A 16,811-nucleotide genomic window follows, 5' to 3' on the forward strand; every position below is an offset into this window, starting at 1 on the left:
AGAAGACTGATAAACCGATTAAAACATAAAGACGGCACAATCAGTGCCAAGAAGAGGATCCACGGAATAAAATACGATAATATGTAACCGGATGATTACAGGTTATACACCATATGGACCAGCGTACAGGAAACGAAACAAAATCCCACCTTATCAGAAGATGTAAGAGAATCAACGAGCAACGAGCCGTACGAAGTAGAAGAATTCACTCACCATCCAGGAATATATTATGAAAAATTAGGAGAATTACACCCATTAGAATCAACTTGGAAAATAGTTATAGAAATAGACTTTACCTCACTAATAAAACGACAAGAGCAATTACATGATTACATGCAAAAAACAAAAAACATGTGCCAACTACTCGCATTCGCGCACAAAGAAACATGCGACAACCTCTACGAAATAGCAAAAAGAGATTTCGAAGAAATAAGTAAAAAGATGGAAAAAATAAAATTAATGTATCAACCATCACGGATAGAAAAAAGAGGTATAATTGATGGAATAGGAACCATCGCGAAATCTCTGTTTGGCACAATGGACGCAAATGACGAAAAACTAATTAACGAACAATTAACTTTATTACAAAACGAACAACAGACAATACAACACGCGACGAAAAACCAAATTAAGATACTACAAGAGACAATAGCCCACATAGATAAAACCGAGGAAACAATACAAAAAAATGAAGACCTCCTCGGAAACGTGACGAAAAATTTAAGGCAACAACTAAAATTCAATGACAGACAAAACAACATACACGAACACTTTCTAGTAATTAACGCGATACTAGGAAATTTAAAACGTGACACAAAAGACATAGCAGACTATTTAGTATTAATAAAACAAGGGATACTACACCCACAATTAACGCCAGTAACAAGTGTAATAGATAGTCTAAAGGAAGCAAACTTGCAATTACCGGAAGGACTTTATTTTCCATTTCGGATTAACATAAATAAATGGTTTGAAATCGAAAAAATAACCACAATAAACGTATACTATAATAACGGTAAAATATTTACGATATTAAAATTTCCGTTAATTTCACACACGGAATATAGCATACTTAACATAATTGCATTACCCATACCAAGAAATGAAAACCAATATGCTATCATTAAAATAAAAAATCCGGTAATAGCGATTAACACAGAAAAACGCTCATATATTACACTCTTGCAAAACAACCTAAAAACATGTAAAAATATAGATAGAAAATACTTATGCGAAGAAAACTTTTCAATACAACGCATAAACACAAGTCCAACATGCGAGATAGAGATATACGTAGAAAATAAAGTACAAAGCGACAATTGCGAAATAAGATACATAACTTCTAATAACACAATTTGGATACCTCTAGGTAATCCGCATTCATGGTTATACTCGACAACAAGAAAACAATCAATAATCATCCAATGTAAAGACCACGGGAAAATAAAGAAAACGATTGAAAATACAGGTAAAATCACATTAAAAAATAATTGCAAATTAATAACACAAGAGGTAACACTACAATCACCTAAAATATTAAACGAGACAAAAATTGAGGCATACATGCCAGATTACAATATTTCATTACCGAAAGAAATAACGCAAGAAAAAATGAATATGTCTCAAATAAAAATAGAAAGAATAGTGCAAGACCATCCAAAATTAAAAAATTTAGAAACTAAGTTAAAAGAATTAAATGAGGGTCTTGACACTCCGTATTTTCAATCAAAAAACTTTATTTACCCTATGGCAACAAGCAGCGTTACCATGTTGATAATCATAGCAGTTGCAATAGGAATAATATTATATACTGTAAAAAGGAAACGGAGCAAAAAGAGAGAAACGTTAGAATACGAAAACAAGCATTATAATACTTTACCTAGATCAATTTTAAAACGCACACAAAGCACGCGTTTCTAGATACCCAACAAGCTAAAAATACTAAATCGATCTAATATATTTTATAAAATGTAAATAATGATAGAAAAACTACATGCTTCTGTTTTCTTTCCCGGCGAGGGAGGGGTGTTAAAAGCGAAAAACTCCTTTTCCTCGTTTTTCTTTCCCGGCGGGGGAAGAGTGTTGTACCCTGTACAACAACGATAATTATACGCATAGCAACAGGAAATCAAGATTCCTATTGCTATGCATACGCGTAGCGGACTCGAATTCCGCATACGCTAGAAATATCGAAAAGACGCTGATGGTCTGTCGGGCTTCCGGCCCGCAACACCATCGCGCTGCGCCAGCTAATGCTGAGTCGCTTTCCGGTATTCGGATTTCGGCTAAGCGTGGGAGCTGCATACCGCAAGGAACACGATTGGCCGAACCAAACGACGAATTTCCGTATAAATATCGCGACAAAATCGGAAAGGGACGGAAGAGTTTGACAAACAGCTGTCCGGTGTGTTACTCGCCGTGCGTGACTTACACGTCGAGCTTGTAACACAATCCGGAGATAACAGCCGACCTATATATATCGGGCCGTCCGGGAAGAACAAGAAAACGAGCGACATACATAATCATACTACAAGTGTAACGAAGGCAATACTGAAGAAAATACATTATCTTAACGTTGGAACGAGCTAGTGTTGTATCTTTGATCACCGAGCGGCCCTTCCTACGAGTCCTAACTCCTAAGGCGCTGAAAAGATCCCGATATACCTACCGACGTCCCTGGAGCCATCACCGGGGCACAACATTATATGGGGGGGGGGGGGAGCGCGGCTGAAATCCAGGCCTTATCTCTTCCATGTGTCCCAGCGACTCATACTCGATTAGGAATTTCTCATAATCGCGCGCGAGTTCTGGACTCTTATTAAGTTTGCTTTCGAGTTTGCTGTAAAGAAGCGAAGCCGTGGAGTAGGAACTCCCGATTTCTAGCGGAGGCCCTGACCTAAATGGTAGACGCACGACATAACATCCTGATGTTGTGCGAGCATGAGTTTTTATAAAGTGCTTCTCACATTGGAGCTCTTCCTCAAACAAGTGAGGTTTGGAGGGAATCTCCTCAAGTTCCCAGAACTTTCGAAGCTGTAGCTCGAGGTTCTGAGTGGAATTGCAATGCAGTACGGTTGTAGTCGTAACAGACGCCGAAGGTGGGGTAGATTGAACAGGACTGCTGATAATCCATCCAAAGATAATTTGTTGGGCAGTGAGTGTGTCAAGAGGCTCTTGACTCAAACCGGGTAGTAGCAGTTGCCACCATCGTTGTATCAGAATTGCGATCTCTTTTGTGTGTTTGTAAAATAACGAAATAATGGTGAATTCGCAAAGAGCCTTTGACGAGAACACTATAAGTATATATACCATTAGATTATATCATTAAAAGTGGAAAAACCTTTAACGAGGAGCTCGAACAACTACGAGGTGTTTTCAAAAAATACCGGGAATTTTCGTTTTTTGAAAAAAATATTTATTTATTCGTCTACATTAATGTTGTCGCCTTCAAAATAGTCACCATTAGATATTATGCACTTATGCCAACGCTTCTTCCAATCCCCGAAACACTTCTCAAACTCGATCTTTGGGATAGCCTTTAGCTCTTTCAGCGATGCGCTTTTAATGTCATCTATGCTTGTAAAACAACGGCCCTTTAAGGTTCTCTTTATTTTTGGAAATAGGAAAAAGTCACACGGAGCCATGTCTGGCGAATATGGAGGCTGGGGCATCATTACAATATTGTTTTTGGCCAAAAATTCACGAACAAGCAATGAAGTGTGAGCAGGTGCATTATCGTGGTGCAAAAGCCATGAATTGTTTTTCCATAAATTCGGGTGTTTTTTTCGGATCGCTTCACATAAACGGCGTTGAACTTGTAGGTAGTACTCCTTATTGATTGTTTGACCTCGTGGCAAGAATTCATGATGCACTATGCCATTAAAATCGAAGAACACGGTGAGCATAACCTTCACGTTCGACCGCACTTGTCGAGCCTTTTTCGGTCTTGGCGAGCCAGAATGTCTCCACTGGGACGATTGAGCCTTAGTTTCGACATCATATCAAACCCATGTTTCGTCACCTGTTATAACACGTTTCAGTAATTGTGCATCGTCGTTGACTTCATTTAATGACTCCTGAGCAACTTCCATTCGCCGCTGTTTTTGTTCAAAATTCAACAACTTTGGAACAAATTTTGCTGCCACGCGTTTCATACCCAAAACATTCGAAAAAATGTCATGGCATGAGCCAATTGATATGCCAACATCATCAGCGACTTCTCTAATTGTGATTCGGCGATTGTTCATAACCATTTCTTTTACTTTTTCGACGTTTTCATCGGTTCTTGATGTGCTGGGGCGTCCTTGGCGTTCGTCATCTTCAACGTCTTCACGGCCATCTTGGAAACGATTATACCACTCGTAAACTCTTGTTTTATTCATAGCAGACTCACCATAGGCCTTTGTTAACATTTCACACACTTTGTTACATTTTATGTTATTTTTTACGCAAAACAACATGATACAACATGGACAGCAGGCATGCGGTTTATCCTATCGTGGTATTGGGCGTTGGTTAATATGCCCCCTCAAAAACACCTTTCTCCTCAACGACAGCAACTTACTATCCGCTGGTGAAAAGGTCTGGCGCTCCTCAGTTGTTGGAATATCTCCCAACACATCTTCTCCTATCTCATCTCCATCCCGATGTTCTGGGATGTCACCTCCCCTCCTAATAATCACTCCGCCAACATATGATCTGGAGATCTCATTCCAGGTTGTATATGTCTGGGATTTACACCCAACCTTGGACATATTATCACACCCTTTTGGAAGTGACGACAGAGGGGCAACTTGCGACCCTACTTGTGGGAGTGGGGTGAAAAACCACCCCATTATGTTTTTTACTGAGTCCTGGCTCAGCATACATGAGAATACCTCCATACTGGATCTACCAACAGGGTTCCAAGTATGAGGTGCCTGTTAATGTGCTTTTTGAGGCGTTATTTGCGTAAAAGCGCGTGTCCTTACTTACCCACAAACAGCTCGGACTAGGCTGCGTGGGGTTAACAGCGGTTGGGTATCGTACCTCCTCTCTGTTAACATTGATACAAATTCTTTGATCCATTTTTTTTTCAGAAACGAAAATCGCCGAGCTCATAAAAACACGTGTAACCTTAGCGGCTGCCACAGACAAAGTAAACAATGAATACAGCTCAACATTTCAGCATACTTCAGGGTCATGTATACCAACATAAACAAAAAAAAATTTGACTGTCGGGCTCTCCAAACCCGCGAAATTTAAAAATTCCCGTTACTTTTTGAACACACCTCGTATGTTGTTCAATGAAACCTGTTTCTTTCTACCGAGAGAGAAGAGAACGAGCTTCTTTGGTTAATTTTTGAATCTTTTGATAATTTGACATAGAATCGTCAGAGAGCATGCTTTCCATTTTCAAGATGTAATCATTCTTGTCAAGGGCAACTGTTATATTACCCTTGTCCGCTCTGGTAAACAAAATATTAGGATGCTCTCTAACGAATCTCCCCATGGTTCGTAACCAGTCTTTAATTAGCTGGTCATTGATCTTTGACGGACGGTCGCTACGGAACAAGCTCTCCAAGATCGACACAGAACGATTCCTAATTGCTACATGTATGTTTTCTCGGTATTTTGAGATGTTCTATATGTTTGATAAATTCTAATAATGTTTTTCCTCTATCACTATCCAACAACGGTAACCTAAAGCGGCCCCCCAGTTGTAAAAGATATCGGACGTCCTTCGGGATATTGGTACCGCTCAGATTAGTAAACCAATCGCTATGCAAAGTGTCTAGAGGAATCTCAGAATTGAATTCGGAGGGAGACACATGGATTTGGTATATTGTCTCATTTACAGGCGTAAACCGTTGGAAAGAAAAAGTTGTTTTTTCGTTAGACACGTCAGAAGTCTTGGCGACATATGTAATGTGTCTTATCTTGTTAATCCAAAACTGACGCTTTTTTTGTTTCAACCAATCAATCTTTTTATCGATCCTGGAGATCTCCCTCCGCCACAATCAACCGTTCCTTTTTTCTTGTAAATGTGAAAAAATCACTTTTGATCAATGGGGGGAGGACGTTCGACACGCTTCTGGAGGTCCTATAAAAACGGTCCCTTAGAAAATGTAAATGTTTGTACGCATCTTTAAGTTCTAACTTTAGTACAATGTTAATAAAGTTATTATTAATTCTGTCCAGGGGGTCGATTGTGTATTCCAAAACCTAGTGAAAATGGTAAAAGTGAGCTCTCACTTGATTGGCTACTTTTCACCATAGTGGAAATGCGACATTTCTCAGGTGACTTTGCTCGGCAAGTATTTTGATGTCGAGTTCAATCAAACTGTGTCGAATTTGGTCGAGTTTGCGAAGTCTTGTATCGTCTTAGAATGGAGTATCTTTTACTTTTTATGGAGCAAGAGGAAAATGCGAATAGAATTAGAAAAAGAAATTTAAATTTATTAAGGAGGAGACTGAGAGATACTCAGAATCCATTTGATATTCCAGATAATACATTTCGAAAATTGTATAGGTGAAGTATATAAATAAATTAATAATTATATAAGTATTTAAATAAGTCATAAATAATAAATAATAATAAATAAATAAGTTAAAATAATATAAGTATATAAATAAATTATGTAATATTTATATGTGTTAGATTATCTAAAGCAGCAACTGTGCAATTAATAAATGAATTAATACCTTTTATGCCAGTTGTACAAAGACAAACTGCAATTCCTCCACATTTACAAGTAAATAATTATCTTTTTTTAATTTTCTTTTCCCTTTTTGTTTATGTATTCTTAATCTATATGATTTTATTACAGATATTTGCAACGCTCCATTTTGTAGCATCTGGATCATATCAAAGAAAAGTGGGACAAGACTTTTTATCGTGCATGAGTCAGACTTCTATCTCTGTATCTATTCATGCTACGATAAATGCATTAAATAGAATTATGGGACAATGGATCCAGTTTCCAACAACAGAAAGAAGAAAACAACAAATTAAACGAGAGTATGTAATATACATAGAAAATATACATAAAGTTTGAAAATAAATATTTGCAGTCTTATTTGATTTTTTAAATATTAGATTTTTTGAAAAAACTGGATTCCCAGGAATAATTGGAGCAATTGATGGAACGCATATTGCCATTTTTGCACCAAATACTGTACGAGAACATCTCTTCATCAATAGGAAACTATATTATTCATTAAATGTGATGATTGTAAGTGAAAAATTAATATAATGTATAACATAAAAAAATAAATTACTGAAATGTAAAAAGAAACTTTGTACTATAATAATATTAAATGCTTTGTATTGTAATTACAAATACTATAATTCGTATCATTTAATTATAATATTTTCTATTCCTTTTTTAGGTCTCTTCTTATAATAATGAAATATTATCGGTAAATGCAAGTCACGGAGGGAGAACGCATGATTCAAGAGTTTTTCGTTCATCACGTTTATTCAATTATTTAGAAAGGCAGCAAGAAGCAGGCGAAAGAGGATCATGGCTTATAGGTATGACTATAAATAATATAATATTTTTAATTATATTTACATGTTTCTCTATTAATTATAAGCATTTGTAATTTTAACAAGCAGTATTCAAAATATTGTGTAAATGTTTTAACATTCAAATAACTGGTGTTATAATTCTACTTGACAATACAAACACTTCAAAACATTCTTTGATTGATGAATTTATAAAATCCTTCGTTCTGCTTGGTTAATCAAACTCTTTGAAGTTTTTGTAGCGTCAAGTGGACCGTAACCGTAGTTAAGCAATATTTTAAGTTACTTAATAAATAATAGAAATAGATGGTAATTAGAATTATAAACATTACTAAAACTATAATTAATGAAAACATATAAATATAAATTATATAATTTATTTTTTTATTTTTCGTTCTTTAAAACATTCAAAACTTTATAATATTAAACTATAAAAAAATAAGCAATCTATTTCTTTAATTGCTATCTATCTATCTATCATCTATCTATATACATACTTATATATTATATTATATATGTGTTTTAAAATGTTTTTTAGGAGATTCTGCCTACCCGCTTAAGCCTTATCTTTTAAAACCATTTCTAAATGCACCTATTAATTCTCCAGAGTATAGATATACCGAACATTTTACAAGGGAACATTTTACAAGGACACGATCTTCTGTCGAAAGATGTATAGGTGTATTAAAAGGACGATGGCGATGCTTACGAAAAGAAAGGGCATTACATTATCAACCAAAATTTGCAGGTATTAAGCATAATTTCTGTATGAAAACAAATATTTTTTAATATTTGTTCGCGCTCTGACTTGAATTGAGAGACTGTGAGACGGCGAAACGAAGTTTTGAGACGGAGACGGTTTCGGCGGCTGCCTGACAAAGAGAATGTGAGTCAACGCGAAGAAGATGTTCTTTTTTCTGACGGATCCGTGGATTACCGCGCTCGAACTGTAACTAGCCCAACACGATTGGAACGGACGCAATGCTCACGCACGCATCGACGTCTGTCGATAGCGCTACTAACCCGATCAAGGGAAGCGAGCTGTTTCCAAATTCACGCACTTTAACTTTTGCGGACTATCTACCCCGAGATTCAATTGCGACTGCGACGCGCGTCTCGCTCTCGCGCTTTATAAAGACAGCGATCCTCCCAGAAAGACTCCGGCGGGAAACCAAGAGATCGTCAACAACATTCCGCTCTCCGGATCTTTCCAGAAGGATCGCCGAATTCCGAAGACGTCAATATTTGTCGCTACGTTGGCTGGCAATTCAGCACGGCCCGAGCGCACGCTCCCGCTCGCCGTTTGCCACGCGCGAGCGCATGTTCGCGCTCGCGGCCGTGTCATCGCCTAACGACGGCCGGCCTTCGCTTCCCGCTCGCGAACGTCGATCTCTCGCGAAATCGGGAAAAGAGACAACGCCTCGCACCCCGTCCTCGTCTCTCGCGCCATCCCGAACAATATTATTATATTTGATTATCTTTTATTTTATATAATACTTTTTCCTTTGTAGCTCTTATTATAAATGCGTGTTGTGTTCTACACAACATTGCAATAAATTGGAGAATTCCTCCAAATGAAATATATTTAGAGGACATAGATATACAAGCACCAATACCGTACAATGGTCTAAACGAAAATAACGCTGAACAAATACGAAGAGATGTTGTGCGATGGTATTTTCAATAGTTCATTTTAAACATACATGTATATAAACTGTTCAATATATATATAAACTGTTTAACATATACATTTTTGTATATGTTGATGTATATAAACTATTCAACATATACATTTTTATTTCTAATAATATGTTTAGAATATCAAATTTTCTTGAGCATAAAAATATCCCAGCAAACACCAAGTTGTAATGTTAGTTGTAATTTCTCGTTCAACAATGTAACTATTATATAACGAGTACGTTGTATAACAATTACATTGAGTGAAAAATTACAACTAACATTTGTTCCTGGCTATTTCTTCTTCTCTCAAAGCAACGCTCCCATAAAATTTTCAGATTGCAAACCACTTTTCCTCGATCTTGTGGACGGTACGTGGTACGATATAAAAACGTGGACTTCATGTGATTAATGTAAATGCAAATAGTGGCTAAACACGACTCCTGCCTCGTGGCGCGTTCAAAAGAAAACGGCTTCCGCCATTACAATCGATATAAATTTTCCCTTTTCTTTTCTCTTGTTTTCTCTGTTAGTCAAAGACGATGAAAACGCAAGGAAAGAATTACCAATGCTTCCAAGTTTAATCAAGTCAAAATAATGTACAGTCCAGCTCAGATGGACGAACCAAATCAGACACAGGTCTATTAGTTATCACACATAGCAAAGCCTGCAACCGCTCTCCTCAGAGGCCTTTGGCAGAGTTCGGCACAGAGTCCTTCTTAAAAGGTTATGTTACATAAGCCTTTAAGAAGGACCACGAGATGAGAGCAATGGTAGAATAGATAACTTATGTATTCTACCATTGCTCTCATCTCGCACTCTCATTTGTAATTTTCACTCGCGTGAGCATAGGGATATCGCATTTTCACTATGCTCATAGCCAATCGCGCGTATTTTTTCATGTGAGATGAAAATACGAGAAGTGAGAAAAGTCGACAAAGATACACAATCGACCCCCAGACTATTTGACGAGGTCTTTTGGAACAATACAATATTCTATAGATATTCAAATGTGTTGGAGTGAGATTATATTTTATACACGCTTTGATGAAACGAATTCGCATGTGTAACAATGTCAAAGATCGGCTGAGTTTAATAAACTGATTTAAGAGAAAACATGTGCACTTTCCGAAACAATTTCTGATACAAGTAAAAAACTTGGGCGAAGATATAAATGCTTGAGAACCCATCTTTTTTTCTCTGTTTATAATATATTTTTTCTCTGTTACTCTTATTGTTACTGTTATTTTTATTTTTATTTTGTTATAAGTTGTAAGTTCGCCTGTCAATAATATTCTTCCGCATGTATTACTTTTTATTTTCACTATTGTAATCAGCTAGTATGAGTGCATCTGCACCTCTTCTTGTACCTACCTCTGTACCCACCAGCCCTTAGAGAGCTCCCTAGGGCAGCAAAAAAAGCTTATTTATTCATTCATTTATTCTCTCTCTCTCTCCCCTCCCTCTCTCCCTCCCTCGCTACCCTTTCTCTCTCCCTCCCTCGCTACCCTTTCTCTCTCCCTCCCTCGCTACCCTTTCTCTCTCCCTCCCTCGCTACCCCCTCTTTCCCTCCCTCGCTACTCCCCTCTTTCTCCCTCCCTCGCTACCCCCCTTTTTCTCCCACCCTCGCTACCCCTCTCTCTCCCTCACCCCTTCTCTTTCCCTCACCCCTCTCTCTCCCGCCCCCCTCTCCCTCCCTCCCCCTTTCTTCTATTCTCTCGATCTGTACCGTTCTTCTTTGCTCTCTACCCTTCTTCTACGCTCTTTCTTTCGCTCTCCCATGCTTTCTTTCGTTGTCTATCGTATTTTTTTACTCTTGCTCTCCTTCGTTTGTTTTTACCATTCTTTCTCTCATTCTCTACCGCTCTCCCTCGATCTCAACCGCTCTCCTTTGACCTCTACTGCTCTCCTTTGACCTCTACTGCTCTCTCTTTCACCTACTACTCTCCCTCACTTTCTACCGTTCGCCCTTGCTTCTTTTGCCTTTCCTCGTTCTCTCTCGTTTTCTACCACTCTCCCTCGCTCTCCCTCGATCTCCCTCGCTCTCCCTCGATCTCCCTCGCTCTCCCTCGATCTCCCTCGCTCTCCTTCACTCTCCTTCCCTGTCTATCGCTTTCCTACGCTCTCTACTGCTCTTCTTCGCTCTTTCTCGTTCTTTATCACTCTTCGCTCTTTTACGCCCTCATCCCTTGCTCTTTATCACTCTCCCTTGATTTTTTTTCGCCGTTTGCTCTCCTTCGCTCTTTATTGCTCTCCCTCGCTCTCTGCCGCACTCTTTTGTTCTTTTTTTCTTCTTGTGTCCAGATAATTACTTTTGCGACTGTTTACAAAACATATACATTTTCTTTTGTGTCTATAACCTTACTATGTCTATGATATATTATTACTGTAACAAAATATTTACCACAAAATTTGTTAACTATCACATACCGTTTTGTGATTAGTTTATGATTTCTTAAAATAGACCAGTGGAGGTATCTCTACTACATGATTTTAGCATAGACTTCCAAGCATGTAAGATTATTAGATTTCAATAACAACTAAACCGATCAAGTTTAAGTAATCTGAAACAATAGTTTGGATAAAATGGCATTACAAAAGTGTTCTTATTTTTTTCTTTTTGTACCGCACGTGTAGTTTTTATTTATACAGATAGAAAAACTCACTTAAAAAAACATTAAAAATGTAGAAAAGACTCATAGGTATATGTTTTTGTAATATTATTATTGTAACAAAATTCTTAGCAAAAATTCGTGAGATCCACTTAAAAAAACGTTAAAAATGTAAAAAAAAGCGTTAAGTATATTTTTTTGCAATATATTATTGAGGTAACAAAATTCTTTGCAAAAATTCGTGAAATCTGCCTAAAAAAGACATTAAAAATGTAAAAAAAGCGTTAAGTATATTTTTTTCCAATATGTTATTAAGGTAACAAAATTCTTTGCAAAAATTCATGAAATCCGACTAAAAAGAAACATTAAAAATGTAAAAAAAGCGCCAAGTACATTTTTTTAAATAAAAAATTAAACTAAACCATACCAAAACTGCAATGAATGAAATCAAATATAATACCATCAAAAAGAAGTAAAATCAAAAATATTGAAAGTATATTTATTACCGATGGAATGGAAATTTTTTGACCACGTTGCGATTGACCACCAGCCACTTACAGTGTTAAACAGTGGAAAAACTCTAGGCACCGGTCGCTCTAAATGACTGTAATCAATCGCAACGTGGTCTAACGGGACACTCCCGTACCAATGAGCAGCAAATTATGTGACAGATAAAATCAAAAATGGGCAAAATCTCTAGCAGCAGCATACTTCACGCGCCCGTTTTTTTTTTTTTCATCAAAGAAAATCGAGAGATCACCAAATCGCAGAACACATCAGGACGGGACGAATTACAAAATACGCGGCACGATAATTACTACGACACGACAATGATCATCACGTGAACTCGCACGGCACGAACAATACTCTCCTCGCACATGAAATCCGCACGGGCGTCACGCCCCTAACGGCAGTGCTCACTCGCGACTAATAACCCCGATAATTACCTCGCGGAATCCCGATCGCCGGTGGTTTTCGTGGCAACTCCACGGCGTTGCGAATCTCGCGGAGACCGAACAGTATCGCGTCTCGCCAAGATCGAACCGCGCGAATTCCACGCACCGAGCGATCCCGCTATTACCAAAACTCTCCACGACGGGTTCGCCCGGAGTACAATCCTGCCCTGAAATCACCCCGGTACGGTACGATACGGTACGATAATCCTTAATACTACGGCTCGATACGAGACGACAATTCACAATTACGCGACACAGAACGATACGCGATTTTACTTAAAACTAGACGATACGCGCAACTGTCGGTGTCCGCACCCAGAGAGGGACTTAACGATTCTTGAGCTGCGGTCGATCTCTCTCGAAGTGTCTTCACTCCGGCTCAGTTAATTACTCGCGGGAGGCTCCGCTTTTATAAGTGCGGTATACGGTATGATTACGGGAAATGCACGGAGATCGACTCTCACTCAAGGACTTAACTTATGATTACCGGAGCGGCGGCTTACAATGATAGATCGGTAGGCGATGATCGGCGCCTCCCGGACTGGTACCTCTCGTCGCTGTGGCGCACACGACAGTGATAAGCCGATCCGCACTTTCCTGCTCGTTGGGTTTCGCCGAATTTCCTCGTGACGTCACAACGTCCCTCTTCGCCGATTTACGCCGATGATTGGTTCGCGTTCCCACGCGCATTCTTTTCGCTCCTAGCGGTAGTCTTTCTTGAGCGGTCGGTAGTGCGTCCTTCTTCCTTGCTCCGATACTCGCGATTTGCCCTCTTGCTTTCCCTCGGTGCCCCGCACCGTTGTCACGTTGTGTGGCGACTGCCGTTCTTCTACTCAGCGGTCGGCGGGACGAACGGGACGTTCCGAAATCTTTCTCGGCGTTGACGCTCCAAGTTCGAATTCTATTCCCTGCTGCGGTCGTCGGGCTGGCCGGGCCTTTGACGGCGTTCTCCGGGATGATGGCTCAGCGGCCTGCAGTCCGCTGGTTTTATTTGGAGGCTCCTCCGGCAAGATTCGCTACAATAAAGGATGGCGTTAATACAGGCGGTGTTCGGGAAGATAGGCGGTAGTAATAGATAGGCGGAACCGTGACTTAGCTTTTCGGCGCGGATTCGGCAGCGGTGCGACTTCCGTCGTTTTTTCGGCTTCCTCTTCGACGCCTCCGCTCGGATCTTCGTCGGGCACACACAATTCGCATTGCCGTCCGCTCGGGTTTCGCCGATTTCGATGCGTCCTAGCGCTCTCAATAAAGTTTATTTTACATTGCCCAAAATACACGGATAATTAGAATCACAGAGCGGTAAGGCGCGGTAATAAAATGGGGCCTTCGCGTCCCCTTTTCCCTCTCGGGGAGAGAGAGAGGCGCGGCCCAGGGTACCCTCCACGGCCTTATCGCTCTCTGGGACGGCGCTACGGAGCGTCACGTCACAATATACATGCACAAACAAGTTTAATTCACATCAAATCGAAACGTATTAAAGACAAAGAGAATGAATAGAGAATAAATGTTGATAACATAAAAAAAGCTATTACAATACTGTGACATGTTTGTGATAATAAATTGTTATAAAATATTTAAAATAGATAATATGTTGAATACACTTCCATATGACGTAGATGTTTTCTAAAAAAAAATATTAATATTTAAAATTAAATTGTACTTTTAATTATATTTTATTATGAAGTACATTACACTTACTCGTCATCATCCAACTAAAGTTCTGTTTGTCATCATCCAACTAAAGTTCTGTTCGTCATTCTTTGTGCGAGATGATCAATAATATTGCTCAATAACACGCGCAAAAAGTTTCTAATTGCTTCTTGTTCATTCTCTATTAATTTAATTATTAATATATTAGTTATGTTAATTCTAATTGATATTCAATAGCATGATTTAATAATATCCATTACTATTTACCAGAAGTTGCAGGAACAATATGTGCATAGTTTGCACTTATCCAGACATCAAAGATGTCTAGACAAAAATCAAGAAATTGGTCAGCTAAAAATTTTATAACTTTAATTATTCGGTCCATATTTTACAAATTATGTCGAATTTTGCAAAACTTTATACGATAGAAGATACGATTGTATCCTTAATACGATACAGACACGAATATCGTGTATTCGTTGATACTTATACAGCGTAACTATTCCAACTGTGAGTTTTCAGTTGCTTTTCTCTGTTCCAATGTCTTTTCACTCTCACTGTATTTATTTATACGTCCGTTGCTATCGGCAAAATTTGAAATTGACTTATAACAAGGTCAAAAAAGAAACATTCTCTCTCGACAGAAATTATGATTGCTGTTTAGTACAGCCCAATAAACAAACTATATTTTAAATTGTTTTTTTAATAAAAATTTTTTCATTATTAATTTAATTATTATATTACATTAATATATATTTTCTAATTACATTTTGATTTAAACAAATAACAGAAAATGCTATACTGCATTTGCGAAATTAGTAAAAAAAAATTGTAATTTTATATTTGTTTATATAATTTCGATAATTTCGTATATTGACCTGATCTACCAGTTATACACATATCATTGCTTTTTTTAAGTCTCATTTAATTGGCAAGAGAGGAGGGAGGAGGAAACTCGTTCGTCGGTCGGCAGGGGCGGAGAGAGGGAAAGAACATCAAGATCGAATGAAGTAAAGAAAGGGGCTGCGCGTGAAGCGACCCGAAGCAGACGAGAAGCAAGTCAGTGGCCGCTGAAGCATTAGCGCAAATCTCTGCTTGGTTTACGCCGGTTTACGCGGAAAGAAAGAACACGAACTCTCCAACGGACGCTGAAGCGAGGCGTGCACTCACGCGCCCCTGACGTGCGTTTGCTTCTTCAAAGTACATTCGAATATCTAAATAAAAAAATAAAAAAAGAAGAAAAACTTTTCGCAACCAAACTATGCGCGAGTGTACGATAACAAGAGAGAAATTTCGGAGTGCGTTTGGTTTTCTTTTCTGGTGGATTTTTCTGGTGATTCACGGTGCCACGGTGGTTCCCTTATTTTCAGAGCCTGAAAGTTTTAAGCCTCGAATTTTAGAAAAGCGAAAAAGAAGTGTCAAACATTCTATGTCGTAGTGGAATTTTTATAAGAGCTATTACAGCGCAGAACGTTGACAAAATATTTATATGCTTACATTTATCATATACTAAGAAAAAAATAACCTGTGATCGTCATCATCTTTGCGATAATCATTGGCTTACGGCTTACATAATACATACCTTCATCCCTTGTGTGGCACGTATGCGAATTATCCGAAAACCGGAGCGACGACGGCTCTCTTCAATCGGTACCATGTTTTTGTACATAAAAAAATTTTTATTTTAATAAAATTTTCTCATAAAAAAAAGTATATTCTTTTTATAATAGGCGCACTTTAAAAGATTTCACACACATTTTTTTTTTTAATAAACGTATATCATTTTTATTAGATTACACAATTTCAAAATAAGTTGCGCGCAACACACATAGGCGCTTTTTTTACCTTTTTTTGAAAAGGTAATTTTGTACTGATATCACGCGTTTTGTAGTGTTAAGCAATATGTAATTTTTTTTTTTTCTGTAATAAGACATGATTTACACTATTACTTAAGTTTTATGGAATCAAATACATAACAATTGGGTTAAAATAGGAAAATTTTTCAATGAAAATATAAAGTACAAAGTAGTACTACTTGGATTTTGTAGAATTAAATTAGCATAAAAAATTTTTTCTGTTGAAATACAAAAATAATATCACTTGGGTTTAGAAGAAAAATAAAGATAAAGTGCACGCACACGCATATTTGGTGCCTTTTTTTACCTTTTTTTGAAAAGGTAATTTTATACTGATATCATGCGTTTTGCAGTGTCAAGCAATTTGTATTTTTTTGTAATAAAAGACATGATTTCAACTTGGCAAAATTGTAAGAAAAAAAAAAAATAGAATAAAATGTAATATTGTAATTCACAAAGGTATATTAAAGTTCAAGATATTACGACATGGGCTGGCATAGTAAGTTTTTCAATTAACACAGAGATAGTACCACTTGAGTTTTGCAGAAAA

The 16,811-nt window shown here is 37.9% G+C and overlaps 1 protein-coding gene across 1 annotated transcript; it reads left to right on the forward strand.

Annotated features, from left to right (window-relative positions):
* The first annotated feature begins 6,368 nt into the window (after window positions 1-6,368).
* LOC105206686 (putative nuclease HARBI1) lies at window positions 6,369-7,235 on the forward strand. Its single transcript, XM_039446878.1, has 4 exons — window positions 6,369-6,373; window positions 6,641-6,734; window positions 6,810-6,958; window positions 7,079-7,235. The coding sequence occupies exons 1-4, from the start codon at window positions 6,369-6,371 to the stop codon at window positions 7,233-7,235; spliced, it is 405 nt and encodes a 134-aa protein (XP_039302812.1).
* The last annotated feature ends 9,576 nt before the right edge of the window (window positions 7,236-16,811 follow it).

This window comes from Solenopsis invicta, chromosome 3 (genome assembly GCF_016802725.1).
Source record: "Solenopsis invicta isolate M01_SB chromosome 3, UNIL_Sinv_3.0, whole genome shotgun sequence".
NCBI classification, from domain to species: domain Eukaryota; kingdom Metazoa; phylum Arthropoda; class Insecta; order Hymenoptera; family Formicidae; genus Solenopsis; species Solenopsis invicta.

Excerpts from the sequence above, each read along its gene's own strand:
- LOC105206686 (XM_039446878.1), top strand. Across the intron at positions 6,735-6,809 it reads CAATTCCTCCACATTTACAA|ATATTTGCAACGCTCCATTT; the intron begins GTAAATAATTAT and ends ATTTTATTACAG. Across the intron at positions 6,959-7,078 it reads ATTATGGGACAATGGATCCA|ATTTTTTGAAAAAACTGGAT; the intron begins GTTTCCAACAAC and ends TTTAAATATTAG.